Source organism: Phyllostomus discolor, chromosome 4, assembly GCF_004126475.2.
Source record: "Phyllostomus discolor isolate MPI-MPIP mPhyDis1 chromosome 4, mPhyDis1.pri.v3, whole genome shotgun sequence".
NCBI lineage: Eukaryota > Metazoa > Chordata > Mammalia > Chiroptera > Phyllostomidae > Phyllostomus > Phyllostomus discolor.
The window spans coordinates 31608205-31624719 of record NC_040906.2 but is presented as its reverse complement, the minus strand read 5'-3'; the positions used below and the strand labels follow the sequence as shown (position 1 = coordinate 31624719).

The 16515-nt window shown below is 38.4% G+C and overlaps 1 protein-coding gene and 1 long non-coding RNA gene across 2 annotated transcripts in view; one reads left to right on the top strand and one right to left on the bottom strand.

The window, feature by feature from the left end:
• SF3B1 (splicing factor 3b subunit 1) overlaps positions 1-16515 on the bottom strand; it is a 57055-nt gene that overhangs the window by 23564 nt on the left and 16976 nt on the right. The window contains 1 exon segment of the mRNA XM_028508630.2: positions 9736-9913. Within this exon segment, the coding sequence (XP_028364431.1) occupies positions 9736-9763 (28 nt within the window). The 5' untranslated portion in view covers positions 9764-9913.
• On the top strand, positions 861-9218 carry LOC118500034. Its single transcript, XR_004902560.1, has 3 exons — positions 861-871; positions 1133-1137; positions 9130-9218. It is a non-coding gene; the product is annotated as an uncharacterized LOC118500034 (long non-coding RNA).

Sequence of the window (16515 nt, the reverse complement as noted above, 5' to 3'; positions counted from 1 at the left end):
TCCGTAGTTCCTCAAAGTGGGTGTGGTTTAAAGCAGAAAATGTAGTAACAGTTCCTAGTCCAAGGTACAGATGGGTCACATTTCCCCATTAGAGCAGGAGCAAGTGTCAGAAACTCAAAATAATTTAACAGATTTACTACTGAACTAGCAGCCATAACTAGATCTCAGTATCTTAAGTGTATCATGGGACCATCATCTCCAGTTATTTTTCCAGCATAGCTCCCCTCGAAACTGTTACAGGAGCCCGAGCAGTCTGGGACCTCCACCATAATTACTCACAGATATCCTCATCTGGGCTGGGTGGTTCATTTAACTCTTCTACTTTTTCTCTTTTAAGTATTTTTTCTTTAGTTTTAAAATCTCATTTGCTCCCCTCCTCCCCCAGCCCACACCCCAGAGACTTTTTCTCCCAGAACACAGAAGAAGGTTGGTTAGCAAAACTGGCTAAAGTGTAAATAAATACTCTTCATTTTCTTCTTTTATGTCCATTTCCATTTCTGAAGTATTTGAAACTTGGTTTATAAACCACAAAGTGCATATATCACTTCTAAGTAAATAGGTTCTTTCTAAAGCACCATAAATGCTACTGCCATCAAGTCCAAGCAGTAAACACAAGTGGGTGAATTAGGCCAGCCAGATAGCCTGCAAGCCTGCTTCTATAGCAATCATTTGAAGCACCTGTTATAATAAATAAGTCAGAACCTCCAACTTAAGATTTCTGCATTATTAACACCCTGGAAAACTCATAATTGGCCCTTCACACCTTCATTTCCAGCCCCAGTCCACCCTTAACAAAATTTCCAATTTTGAACTTCACTTTACACTTTTTTTTCCTAGCTCATATACAAGAAAGAAACAGGAAAGGGGTATTGTTTTACAAAAATGGCATCATACTATACATTATCATTGTGTAGCTTGCTTTTTCCTCTCAGTACATCACACACAGCTTATTTTCCTTCTAAAGAATTTTCCATTATAAGTTTTCAGCATCTAGTTTATTTAGATAATACATTTATTCAAGAACTACCCTCAGCTACTAAATTTTACCTACTGATTTAATGTTCTTACTGATTAGCAACAGAATTTTCTAATTACCAAGATATACAATTACTGAATTAGTATTCATATCAAGTCCCTGTATATAACGAATGGAGTCCTATTACATCAAAATTTAGCAAGAAAATTACCTAGCTCAAAGTCTTCTGGGGCTAGGCAGCTGTTTATAGGTAATTAATTCTGAGGGGAGGTCATTACTAAATGTATACAGGTTTTACAAGTTCAATGTTTATATGCAAAACAAGTATAGTACTTCTGTATTGCTTGAAACTATGGATAAAAACTGGGTTTTGTTTATGCATTGTAAACTATAGCACATTTACATAAATATAATATCCACAAAGTTCAGACAATAGATCCCACAAACTCAGAAGAACCGTTAAAGCTGGACAATGGGTTACATTGTGTTCATTGTATTTTTCCTACACATTCTGTATGTTCCACTATTTCATAATAAAAATGTATCTCCAACCTGTAGAAGTCGTTAAAAGTAATTTGCCAAATTTTTCTCTCCCTCATCCGTGTCAGTTTATGAAATTCCATAGCTTCAAATTTGATAAAGGTTTCACATCTCAGAAAGACAAAGCTGTCTTCTATCTCCTTAGTTTCAAATCTACCTCAATGTATTATAGCTTCTGGTATGCAGGTATTCCTGTACTTTTTTAAATTTCTCAAAGACACTGATTCTTAGGAGGGAGATGGGGAGGGGGAGAGGAAAGGGGGACAGGGGAGGGGGAGAGTGAGAGAAACATTGATTAGCTGCCTTCCACTGGCACCCCAGAGGACCCAGGATCAAACTGGCAACCTAGCTATGTTCCCTGACCAGAAATCCAACCAGCGAACTTGCAGTGTACAGGACACACACCAACCGAGCCATGGGGGCCAGAACTTCCTGTACTTTCTTAAATAAAAACTGACTAAAAATGAGCAAATAGACAATTTCAGACAACAAATGATCAATACGTAAAATGTGTTGCCAAATATAAAAAAGAAATGAGAATGTACTAAAAGGAATAACCAGAGGCCCAACATATTAAATAAAAGACTTGAGAGAGCAGAGAAAGGAAATGTTCACATCAATCTTTCCCTACTTCAATTATAATCAACATAAGTCCTCTGTTCCCACCTAATCCCTTTCAAATTTAGACCCCCTCTAGTTTGAGACATTCAAGTGTGAAAAATAAAAATGGATACCATGTGCTAGTACTGACTGCACAAGAGACTAGGACCTCCTAGTGGTCACACAAAGGATTGACTGCCAAGAGTTGGTGCTCTAGTCCATCTGAACCCATGAAGATTTCAGTCTTGCTGTTGTTTTGTGTATCAATAATCTGTGCCTGTCTACTACCAAGTAGTATTACATTGTACTACACTGTGTTGATCCACTCTCTTTAGAGCCATTCAGGTTTGTACAGATTCCCAATAAGGCTGCTGCAAACATTCATGTACAGGTTTTTAGGAGAATGTAAGTTTTAATAATCACTGGGTAAAAACATAGGAACAGGACTGCTGCATCTTATCAAAAGTATATGTTTAATGTTGTAAAAACCTTAGTCCTTTTGATGTGCAAAGGAGAAATGTAACATTATGTACAACAGAGGAAGAATAAATTTGAGATGAAATGGAGAGATTAACAAAACAAGTAAAATGAAAAACTGAGGTGAGATTAGTAAATTTGTTTCATGGTGTTAAAGAGAAGAATGTCTGGAGGTAGATATAATTAATGTGGATTTGTAAATTATCCTATTTTCTGGATGAAGGCCTTACTTCTGTTCCCCCCCACCCCCCATCTTTAGTATAAAGTTGGGGGAGGGGAAAATGGTAGGACTCTTGGTTACTGATGACGCTAAACACTTAAAAAGAAAGCAGGGATTCTCCATCTTGACAGTAGATTTGGAATCCTAAAACTGAAGTTATGGGTAGTCCTTCAAATCCCAAGAGTTGGAATAGTCTGAAAGTGGTTTTAAAAAGTCTTAGACCAGCAATCAAAATACTAGTTTAGCATCAGACTTACATTTACCAAAGAGCCTCACTCAAGGGAAAACCTTGGGGATAAATTGTCGTGGGTGTGGTTCTTCTTAAATTGGTATTCTAAGGTGCATGTATCACTGGGACTCCTCATACAAAACCATTTCACCTGGAAGTTAAGCTTGCTAGAAAACTGCGAGAGTATATTCATGGCTGTTAAAATTATAATGGGAAAGCATCTGAATTTGCAAGTCCTGTTATATTTCCTTGCCATAGCTAGTCCAGCCTAAACGTGAAGTATGATTTCAGAACTGAGTACATTCCTAAAGCCAGTAATTTTTCTTGAAGCTTCCCTTGCTGTAAGGCCTCCTAACATCTTGATTGCAGCTGAAGTGGTAGGAGAGGCTACGAAGTAATCCTGGATGTTTTTATTGCTCTTGCCTTTCTCTCCAGACTGGGAAATTCTACAGGATAAAAGGTACTGCAACAAATGAGTTACAAGAAAAAAAAAGAGAGATGGAGGTGGAACATGAAGATTTAAGGCTGTTCACAATATACAGACTTTATTTGTAACGACTCAAACAAACTGGGAAAAAAATGTTTATAAGGCAATTAGCAAAATTCAATGCTGAAATATTTATTAATATTAGTTGCAATAAAATTTTAGAGATATACACTTAAAAGTGTACAGATAAAATGATACATCTGGAATTTGCTTCACAGTAACAAGGATAGAAGGGACCAGTATACAGATTAAACAAAATCAGCCCTAAGATTTTTTTTATTTGTTTTTAGAAAGAGGGGAAGGGAGTGAGAAAGAAAGGGACAGAAACATCAATGTGTGGTTTCATCTCGAATGCCCCCCACTGGGGACCTGGCCTGCAACCCAGGCATGTGCCCTGACTGGGAATGGAACTGGCAACCCTCTGGTTCGCAGGCCAGCACTCAATCCATTGAGCCACACCAGCCAGGGCAGGTCCTAAGTTTATAACTTTTGAAGTTAGGTGATGGGTGCAACATGGGGGGTTCATTTCACTATTCTAGTTTGCATATATTTACAGTTATCAATATAAAGTTGAAAAAAATTAAGCATCATTTTCTTAAGCTTCACCCCTTTTTCTCATTCTTGGTTCTTTCTTCTAGTCCCTTGAAACCAAGACTTCTGACCACAATGCAACAAAAAGTAAATGCTCTCTCTCCGAAATGGAGTCCTCTGCTACACATAAACAAAAAAATTTAGCTCTTTTATGGAGTATCTTCAACCTCCAAAGTTCCAACTCCTCTGAATCTGTCATTTTTTTTTTTCCCCACTTTTCTGGCCTTACTGGTCTTGTTAATTGATTAGATAAGGTAAAAATCTTCTAAATGTTTAGATAAAAACATACATTTTTAAAACTATACTTGCTCCAATGATCACAGAAAAGAAATGCCATTCAATTGTAATTTCCCTATTTTTGGAGGGGAATTCTGATCTTAGGAATATTTTCAACTACCAGAGAACACACATTTCGCTAGTAGACATTAAGTGTAAATTAATTAATAAATGTGTGAGTCAGACCATTTGAAATCTCAATTCATTCAAAAATTACCATTTTTCATGTACTTAAAAATTACTGTTACTTTTAACATTACTTATATTACTGTATTACTTGCAAGTTTTTGAATGAAATCTCAATTCATTCAAAAAATTATTGCCACTTTTCATTTACTTAGAAATTACTTATATTACTGATAAATTACTAATATTACCAGGAAAATGTGATAAATATTAAAATTGCAATTTTATTATAAATACATCAAATGTTTTATCTGCGAGTTCAGTCTGACATCAAAAGATAGTACCATAGAACTGGAGGTCTTTGAAAAGATGGGGAACACCTTACCTACTGTATGCATTCTAAACTACGACATAAATTATGAGATTAACCACCACTGGGCACACCTTATACAACCAAATTTGTCCCTCTCCTGGTTCCCCCTTCTGTGCCTTTTATTTCTATGCCTCAGATATTGTTAAGTCTAGCTTGTAGCATTTCCTCTTCTTTGATGAAATTTTATTTCTCATTTTTTAATTTAGATTATTTGCAAGCTTTTAATCACTGTTCATTACATATTACAGAGGCACAGCCTTTGGATGTTTACTATTCACTGACACCTTTAGGTCTGAGTCCAAAAGTGTGATTGATCTATTCTACCCACCAGCCAGAAGCAAGTGGTGAGCAAAGATTTCTCAATATGAGACTTCTAAAAGACATCCAGAAAAATAACCCACCTCTCAACCTTTTCCTTCAACAAAAACCTCGACAGGACAACTATATTGGTAAATTATTGTACTAATACTACAGATATCAATTCCAAATCAATCAACTCCTGATTAATATACCGTATTTTTCGGGACCATAATGACACATTTAGCTTTAGAGGAAAATAGGAAAAATTTTTGAAACAACAAAAGTGTGGTAAAATATTTAGTAACATAAATAATGTAATATTCCACCAATGTAAATGTAAACAGAACTCACACAGCAGCATTAACCACCATTATTCCTTCCAAACTGGGGGAGGGGGGAGTACGTCTTATTGTCTGAAAAATAGTGAGTTCCTAAAAATTGTAAAGAAAAAATCTCTTTAAAAATCTTTAAGCAACCTTTTTACCTTTTTATTTTTTTCTAGCAACATTCATACTGAGGTCTACAAAGCTCCAGCCAGTGTGGCTCAGTTGGTTGGGCATCATCCTGAAAACTGAAAGGTCACTGGTTTGATTCTCAATCCAGTCAGAGCACACACCTGGCTTGCAGGTTTGGTACCTGGTGTGGGGTGCTAGGTTGCGTATGGAGGCCAACAAATCAATGTTTTCTCACACGATGCTTTCTCCCTCCCTTCCTCTCTTAAAAAAAAAAAAAAAAAAAGAACAAAGAAAAAGTCTACAAAGCAGTAACTATCTTAACACAGGAAAATAAAAATCTCTGAAAATGCAGAAAAATAAAATAACTATTCCAGCCATTCTGCAAACAAATAATTAGGGGAAAAAAACTGTTCAGCTTTGTGATGCCCCCCCCCCCCCAAAAAAAAATCTATTCAAGGAATAGTGGCAAAACAAACCAAGGGAGTTTTTGGATAATCCATTTTCCTCTTTCCAAAACAAGTGTTCCCTCCTTTGCCAAAATCAAAGAACTGCTGGATAGTAAGATTATGTACACTAATAATTGTACACATTTGACACAATCGAACATGTAGAAAGGTCCAAAAGATTACATTTCATTTGAATAAGCTCAGCTTTTTTTATATTTCAGTACCGGAAAGCATAAGCCACACTGCCAAGGTAAAAATAATCAGGTTGGTTAAAGAGTATGTTAAGGGCTGATCCTAGTGGAAATATTAAAAACAACGGGACAGTGAGGGAAAAAAATGATCAGTTTGGCTCATGATGGGAAGTAACAGCCTGTGAGAACCACATAGGAAGGCACAACAATAAACTACACTCCAGTTTAAATATAGTATTATTTACCTCACAAATCTCAAGTACAAACTACTGATGCCAGCACAATCCTGGCTGGTGTGGCTCAGTTGGTTGATGGCAGTTCCCTTAACCAAAAGGTTGTGGGTTTGATTCCCAGCCAGGGCACACGCCTGGGTTGCAGGTTCCGTCATATGCGAAGGGCAATCCATGTTTCTCTCCCCACCCCTCTAAAATCAATAAGCATTTCCTCAGGTGAGGATAAAAAATATAAAAAATAAAAATAAAATGCTCTGACCAGTGTGACAGCCAAATGGTTCTTCCACACATTGATGTTTCTTACCCCTTTCCCCTCTAAGAAGAAATGAAATCTTTTAAAAACATAATCGAGTAAAGTAAATTAAGAAGGTACTGTATAATAAAGAAATGTCTTTACCAGCAACCTATTTAGGATGAAAAGATTATATAATCTTACTTAAACAAAAGGATGATAGGCAACTCGAAACCAAAACTTAAAACATGGCCTGACTGGTGTGTGCTCAATGGGTTGGGCTTCCTCCTACAAACCCAAAGGTCCCGAGTTTGATTCCCAGTCAAGGATCACGAGTTTGCAGGCCAGGGGGAGTGAGAGAGCATCTGAGATGCATCTGAGAGCATATGAGATGTTTCCCATACCCCCCTCCCTTCCTCCCTCTCTAAAAATAACTTTTAAAAAATCTAAAAAAAAAAAAGTTACAAATACATTACACATTTAAAAAGTGGTTCCAGTGAGACTCAGATTCAAGTTCTCTCTCAACTACCTCAACTGCTTAAGGAAGAATGGTTATTCTTATTCCCTGTAAGTCATCCTTGATACTGCAACTTTCCTAAAATACAGAAATTAACTTCTTACCTGGGAGGAGGAGGAGGAGGGCACTTCCATAGTCATTGGAAAGCCAGAGTCAAACCTAGCTCAGCATTCAAAGGCTTCCCTAATCTGATGCTAATGTAACACTTCTTCCTCTCCAGTAGAGGTTTCCAATATATGATTAAGTCCTACATCCCACTTATCGCAGCCAAACGAGTATGTCCAAGTCTACTCAATCATTCAAAGGTCACTGCAAGTGCCCCCTTTCTGTAAAACCCCTTTAATAAATCCAGTACAAATTAATCTCAATAAATGTTGATAAAATATTCAGCACCCATTATGTACCAGGTATTGGAGAATACTAAGGTACAGCTCTTGCACACAACAATCTCAGAGTAAAAAAAGAAAACTTTAACGCAATAGAACACTCTAAGTAATATAATAAAGATTTATACAGTGCTTTAGTAGCTACCATTAAAAACAAACAAAAAACACACACACCTAATTCTGCTCCAGGTTATCAGAGATGGCCTAAAGTGAAAACAGAGAGGGGCCATGAAAGACCGAAGTTCTCCATGGAAATGACAATAAGGGAGCAAGAAACTGTAAATACTATGTTTATTTCTACTAAACATTTACCACCCTGTCTATATGCCTGTGATGAACAGTGTCTTTTACGCAGACAGTGCTCAGATGGTAAACTGAATGTTCTAATATGGCATCAGTTAAAAGCATAAACCCAAATAAAATAGCAATTTTGGCCAATGAATTTCAATCTTCTATAGCCCAAAGCTTTTAACTGGGTTTCTAACATGCAGGAAAACTGATCAGAACTTTCATTTCCTGTCCAAGAGTACCTTATTATGAAGATACCAATAAACAAGTAATCAAAGACATAAAATGTCCCAAATGAATAATCTCCTGAATGAAAAATAGCAACATCTTTATATTTTCTATTATTTTGCAAAAGGAATGATTGAGATAGTCCAAAGATAGAAAAATAAGTACCTATAAACACTTCTAGGTTAAAACAGTGTTTAAAGTTTAAATACCTAACATTAAAAATATTCAAGTCACTGTCAACTCATTAGCATGTTTCATAAATAGCAAAAAGCTGGACTTCAGTTCCTTTAGGTGACACAACTATTCAATGCCATTCACATTCTGGTCCTAATCAATCTTTCCAGATTCATATACTTTTTTCCTAACACAGGGCACTATCCCAACACCTTTCACGACTCCCTGAGGAGTTACAAGATGCTCTATCTGGCTCAAATATCCTCCCTTAATTTAAAACAGATGATCCTTTTGACTAAGGACAAGTCACCGCCTCTATGAAATAGCTCTAGGCATAAATTAATTACTCCGTTACCCAGGTTCCCTGAACATGCTGCTTATACTTCTATTTAAGCATTAATTTGCCTTGTAAAACAACGAAAATGTATACACACGTTTCCCCAGTGGACTGTAAAATTTTTGATGGCCTTAGTCATTATTACCTCTCACATACTAAATCCAGCCCAGGTACCCAGAAACGACGTGTGAAATAAGTGATTCTCTTGGAAACCTCGTGTTTGATGGAAATTTCAGATTCCAAGTCAGAGAACAAGGATTGCAGCTCCAGTTCCCCATGCCTCATCTTTTCTAAAAAGTGACCCTATTTCCTGTCTTTCCTGGATACTCCTTAATGAACTCTAGCCTATTCCAACATTTTCTTTATTTGCATACGCCTATTCCATAAAACGATCAACTATCTCGAAGAAAGTTTGTCCATTAATAAGTGTCCTTCCCTTTTTATTAGTTTCCAAAGATAATCAGGTCTCCAAAGAAAAAGATTATACTAAAGCTAACCAAAGGGGGGGAGGGGTTTATTCCCAAATCATTTCGTACCAAAAAAAAAAAAGTTATCTTAGACGCCTGAAGACACAAATTTACTCAAGTTAAAAGTAATAGGCCTCGGTTTGACTAAACTCGATTTAGGGCTTCCCAAAAAGCGGTGCCGTATCTCAGTTGTTTTTTCTGACTCCCCCTCCTATGCACAAACTATGCCGACGACTATTCCTAGAGACAAGTGAGACTTTGCTCCCACGCCCTTTTCTCGATCCCCTGTCCTAAAATCCTCCTTAGCGAGCCGTTTAAACAGGGGCCCCATGGTCAGGAGAAGAGAAGCAACGCTGAAGTAGCAGCACCCAAACACGGAACAAAGAGCCTGTCGGGGGTGTAAAAGTAGGACGCCATTACGCGGGGCAGTGGCCTGCGCGGCTGGCGGGGAGGAAACGACCTAGGCTCTGAAGCGAGAGCTCGGCCTCCACAAAAGAAACCACAGAAAGAGACAGAAACCCATAAAGACAGACTTTTAGCAGGCTGGGCAGCCGGAAAGACATGAAACTAGTGAAAAACCGCTTACCTTCGTGAGTCTTGGCAATCTTCGCCATTTTGTCCACTCGAACACACAGACGGAACTGGCGCTCCCAAGAACTTCCGCTCGTCCCCGCTGCCACGGAGAAAAATAGATGTGGGCTGATCTCTGCGCATGAGCTAAGCGGGAACGCGCTTCGTGGAGTGACACGTGACAAAGCAGCTACCTAGATTGAACAGAGGGGTGCATTGTGGGTGGGGGGGCGGAGCCAGAATTGGGACCTGAGACTGTTTTCGTGGCGATCCAGGAAAGGATTGGCTGAATAAGCCGCATTGCCTTTTAGTGAATAAGTTTGCGGTGGGTTAAAATGGAATCCACGAGGTCATTTAAATGCAGTCACTGCAGGAAACAGAGCTTTCAGGGCTGCAGAAAACCTCGGACCTTCTATCCGCTTTGTCCAAATTCCCGGGAAGGCGTCTGGGAATCAGACAAACTAGAATCTGTCTCAGCTGGTGCAGTACTTAGTTGTGGAAAGTCTCATCCTTCGCGCTGTAATTCAAGGTCGTCTTTTTTGAAGTAATTACTTATAATTTGGGTAGGGGTTTTGTTTACAACATATTCCCAAACACAACAGAACCTCTCAGAAAGCCCAGTAAAGTGGGCAAATTGTTGCTAATCCCACTTTAAAATGAGAAATACTAGGGCAGGGAGTATACACAAAATGTGCAAGGCCGCGCAGTTACTAAGTTATGCGGCAGAAACTTTGTCACCCTTTTTAAAGAAAATATTTTATTGTTGGTTCTATTAATTTTTTCCTCTTTGCCCCTCTCCACCCAGCCTCCCACTTTGCAATCCTTATTTAAATAAAGCCTTTTAACTTTTATAGGTTCTTAGAAAACCACTGATCATCTGCATTAACAATGATAAAATGCCTCTTAATCCTAAAAGTCATTCCTAAATCGTGAATTTTTAAAAAATAAATATGGAGGTCATTTTTTTTTCTTTTTCTGTACATCAATTTATACTAGAATAAGCTTGTACTGTCACTCTGGCCTTGGACCTTGGAGTTGAAAAAAGAACAAAACTTTCAAAAGGGAATTTGGTAAAGGAAGTAGCCTACGATAACAGGGATCTAGGTTACAGCCAACACAAAACAGTGTGTACCTCGCTGTGTGATAGACTCAAAACACAAATACTTAGTAAAGACTTTTAAGTAAAAAAGTGGGACTTTTATTAGAATCAATGAAAAAAATCAACTTAAAGGGTTAAATTTTCAATTGTTTAATTTGCTTGTTTTAAACTTTAAAGAATAGTTGGAGGAGAAAGGGGATGAAATAAGAAAACTGTAGATAATTATACAAATCACTAATAAATTCTACTTCTTGGATTGGCAGAGGGTCCACAGATATTCCTTACACAGGATGATTTATAACCTACACATAGATTATATATATTCTTTTATATACATAGAACAGCGTATTTTTTAGGAATAGCACATTTTAAAACAATATAAGGTAAATTAATGAAAAATAAGGAAAAAGAAGGGTGCTATCATCCATCAAACTGAAGGAATTCATTCATATTGACAAAAAGAATCACTAGGACACTGCATTTCTTGGGTTATTTAGAAAATAGCACTGGTTGGTGTGGCTCAATGGAGGGTCGCCGGTTCGATTCCCAGCCAGGGCACATGCCTGGGTTGTGGACCAGGTTGCCGGGGAGGTGCTCAAGAGGCAACCACACATTGATGTTTCTCTCCCTTTCTTTCTCCCACCCTTCCCCTATCTAAAAAAATTAATAAAATATTTTCTTTAAAAGATAAATTCATATATACCAGGTGATCACAGTCAGATAAGATATATATGCAAAGGAAATTCACCAAAAATGTTAATAATGGATGTTTATGAATGATGGAATTATGAGTGTTTTTTCTTTACTATTTTTGGTATTTTTCATATACTCTGCTATAAGCATGTATTATTCTAGTAAACAAAAAAAATATATTAAAGTTATGAAAAGCAGCCCTGACTGGCGTAGCTCAGTGGATTGAGCGCGGGCTGGGAACCAAAGTGTCCCAGGTTCGATTCCCAGCCAGGGTACATTCCTGGGTTGCAGGCCATAACCCCCAGCAACCGCACATTAATGTTTCTCTCTCTCTCTCTCTCTCTCCCCCCCTCCCTCCCTTCCTAAAAAAAATAAAATAAAATCTTTAAAAAAAAAAAAAGTTATGAAAAGCATCTGCAAAGTAAGCATCTCATTCCTTTGTCTTTCCAAGATAAAGAGAAGCTGCAGTGGCTGGCCACTTTGTATTGTTTTTCTCTAGGTACCTACATATTAAGTTTTATGTTCAAGGACATATATGGGATAATGAGATATAAGGGATTTTGCATAAGATTGAAGGAGACTCTTTCTCTTAGTCTTCTAAAGACTAATTTGTCTTTAATAAAACTGACTTGGATAATCAGACAGTAAGAAAAAACAGGGTTTTTAAATGTCAGTAAATAATATGGCTGTTAAGTAGGCTTTTATACCCTTTTCTGGTGAGGCTTTTTGATTCAAAAGTAAAAATGGGGTGATCTGTACCCCATTTTTTAAAAAATATTTTATTTCTTTTTGGAGAGAGGGGAAGTGAAGGAGAAGGAGATAGAAAGAAACATCAATATGTGGCTGCCTCTCACACGCCTGGTACTGGGGACCTGGCCTGCAACCTAAGCACCTGCCCCAACTGGGAATCGAACTGGTGACCTCCCAGTTCACAGGCCTGAACTCAACCCACTGAGCCATACCAGCCAGGGCTGTACCCCACTTTTTCTATAACCTAGACAATTGACACTAATGCCATTTAATTTAAAGGAAAATATGTTCTTTTTTATTATTTTCTATATAGATTTTTTGACTTTTTTTATTGTTGACACTATTACAGATGTCCCCATTTTCCACCCCCTTTGCCCACATTCACCCAGCCCCTACCACCCCCTTCACTCTGGCCATCACCACAGTGTTGTCTGTGTCTGTGGGTTATGCATATATGTTCTTTGGCTAATCCTTCCCCTTCTTTCATCCAGTCTCTCTCTCCCTCCTCCTCCCCTCTGACAACTGTCAGTCTGTCCCATGTGTCCATGCCCTTGTTTTTATTTTGTTCATCAGTTTATTTTGTTCACTAGATTCCACATATAAGTGAGATCATATGGTATTTGTCTTTCTCTGATTGGCTTATTTTCCTAAGTATAATAATCTCCAGGTCAATCCATGCTGTTGCAAAAGGTAAGATTTCCTTTTTATGGCCATGTAGTATTCCACTGTGTGAATTTAACACAACTTTTTTTTTAAATCCTCACCTGAGGACATTTTTTCATTGCTTTTAGAGAGGGAGTGGGGAGAGAGAGAAAGAAACATCAGTGTGAGAGAGAATCATCAATTGGTCACTTCCCATATGCTCCTGGATTGGGACTGAACCTGCAATGCCCCAACCAGGGACCAAACCTGCAATCCACGTATGTGCCCTGACTGGGAACTGAACCCACAACCCTTTGGTGTATGGGACGACCTCCAACCAATTGAACCACACTGACCAGGACTGTAACACAGCTTTTTTATCTTCTTATCTACTAATGGGTACATGAGCTGTTTCCCAGTTCTTCTTTTTAATCAGGGGCACTTGGAGGCTGGCTTTTCCTAATCTCAAAAGAAAAAAAAATTGCAGCCCTGGTTGGTGTGGCTCATCAGATTGAGTGCTAGCCTACAAACCAAATGGTTGCTGGTTCGATTCCCAGTCAGGGCACATGCCTGGGCTGCGGGCCAGGTCCCCAGTTGGGGGCACATGAGAAGCAACCACACATTCATATTTCTTTCCTCCTCTTTCTCCCTCCCTTCCCCTCTCTTTGAAAATAAATAAAATCTTTAAAAAATTGCAGAAACCAACAAAATGAAAAGATAACCTACTGAATTAGAGTACATATTCACAAATTATATACCAAATAAGGGGTTAATATAAAAAACAAGGAATTCATACAACTTAACACCAAAAAAAACCCCTAAATAATCCAAATTTTAAATGCACAGAGGACAAAGAGAACATACAAATGGCCAACAGACATATAAAAAGTGTTCAACATCACTAATCAGGGAAATGCCAATCAAAACCACAATGAGATAACAACTCACATAACACTTGTTGAATAGCTATCAAAAAACCAACAAGTAGCCCTGACAGGTGTGGCTCAGTTGGTTGGGTGTCATCCTGCAAAGCAACAGTTTAATTCCAGGTCAGGGCACTTGCCTAGGTTGCAGGTTCTGTTCTCGTCAGGGCAAGTACAAGAGGCAACCAATCAATGTGATCGATGTGTCTCACATTGATGTTTCTCTTCCTCTCTTTCTCTCCTCCCCTTCTCTAAACATAAATAAAGTTAAAAAAAAAAACAAATAACAAGTGCTGGTGAGGATGTGGAGAAAAGAGAACACTTGCACACTGTTGGAGAACTGTAAATTGGTGCAGCCACTATAGAAAATAGCATGGGGATTGCTCAAAAAGTTAAAAATAAAGCTGTCGTATAACCCAGCAATAACACTTCAAGGTATTTATCCAAAGTGGGGCGACATTAATTTGAAAAGATATATGCATCCCTATGTTCATGGCAGCATTATTTACAATAGCCAAAATATGGAATCAACCTAGGTGTCCATCAATACATGGACAGATAAATAAGATATTATATATATATGTATATCATATATATATGATGGAATGCTACTCAATAACAAAAAAGAATGCCAAGGTGGCAATGAATTTGGGATGTTCCAAGAACAGCAAGAAAGTTGGTGTTTCTAGAGTGGAGTAAGGGAAGGAAATAGCAGAGATAAGTCCAATTACCTGTGATGGCTGGCAGTACTATAATACATTGTTGAATGAATGAATGACTAAACAGTGAATGAAGAAATCTTCCAAACTTTCCTGCTCTGTACTGCCTCTGTTAGCTGATACAAAAAGACCTGCCACATTATTTTTGTTACTGCATTTTCAATGACAGATATACCACACAAGAGCTGGAAACACTGCCACTAATGATTCAGTTTAGGCTAACTGTTGTCTCCAGCTGAACTAAGAAATGGGTAGGTGGTAAAGGAAGATAGGAATTTATCAGCACCTGAGAAATAGTGGGATTTGTGGAAAAAGGTAAGGAAGGGATGTTGGGCAGACTAGAGTCCTTGGGTGAGTGACAGGTTTCTGCTGTAGGTAGGTACCAGAGTCAACCTAGATAAGTTGGCAGTAGTAACAACAGTAGCAACAGTACAAAGCCAGCAGTTTTTGATGCCACCCAAAACCCAAAGAGACCTACAAGGCTTGGCTCTTTTCCTCTTAGTGGTGGGAGGTACAAGATGCAATAGTTTGTCCTTTACTTTGGAGATGTCCAGGCATGCCCCAGGCCAGCATGTCCTTAAATCAGTGATTCTCATCTGGAAGTGATTTTGTCTCCCAAGGATACTTGGCAATGTCTAGAGACTCCATCTTTTTTCCTGAAGTGTCCTCCTTCCTAATCCCACCTCTATATCCTCAACTGTCTTTCACTTGGCTGATTCCTTCTGGTCCTGTAAGACTGACCCTGTGTCACTCCAACCAGGAAATGTCACCCTATGAGTGAGATACAGATAGCTTGCTTTGACATTTGTGTGGTGCTTCTAAAATACCACAAACATGTCTAACTACCCTAACCACTTGGTATTATAATTCTTTCTATATGTCTTTCTCCCTGACCTAGACTGGAACACCTAAAGCAACTTAGATTACTGGCATCTAAAGGCCAGGGATACCACTCAACATCCTGTGTTGCATACAAAAGCTCTCGGCAACAAAGAATTTCCTGGCACAGAATGTCAATAGTGCCAACATTGAGAAATCCTACCTTAAAAAATACCACTAATGGGGCAGACCCTTAATTTTCATTGGGGTTATCTCCCACCCTCTGGAGCATCTGTGTCTTTCCAAGGCCTCCACTGTATGTACCATTTCCTGGTCATCCAGTCTGATTAACATGATTGACACAATGCCATCAATACAATGGACTAATTATATTTTGCTGTATGTCCAGTTGCCCAGGTCCCTTAAGACTATATTATGATAGAGTTGTATTAATATACTATGGGAGAATTAACATAACCCAGTGGTAAAACTTAAAATGTATACTGTTGTTCAGCCCAAGAGAATGCAGTCTAAAATCCTCTTTATTGCTATGAATGGAAAACAACTCCTTTATCATCAATACCTGTTGACCATGTACTTTAGGTCATGTCAATCTGCTTAGATACCATAATCTGACAGAGCAACTGCAATTGAGGGACTACTTAGTCAAATTTGTGATAGTTCACTGTCATCCCCTAGGATCAATGTAACCTTGGAAAGGACCAGAGTTCAGTGTAGATGTGATAGGGACCACCATCTTTGCATCCCTTACATCTTAAGGCAATGATCTGCATGATATTTCCTAGGATATGATAATATCTTGCAGTATTACAGGGAAGCTGTTCAGTAGCCTTCCCCATATGTTCTTATTCCACAGGACAAGGAACCAACTGAGAGTTTGGCTAACTTCTAAGTATGTTCATTCTAATTACACATTTGAGAACTTTGGAAAGGACACTTGGCACTATGACCCGGTATACCATCACTCTAACAGGGGCCAGTGACACTTTAGGTGTCATTGTCAACTTGGACACTGTATCCACAGCCCTCAAAATATTTGCTTATTCTACCTTTCCCAGTGTATAGTTACCAAGGCAAATGATAGGTACCTTTGGAAAAAGTACTAGGGCAGGGGTGTCAAACTCATTTTC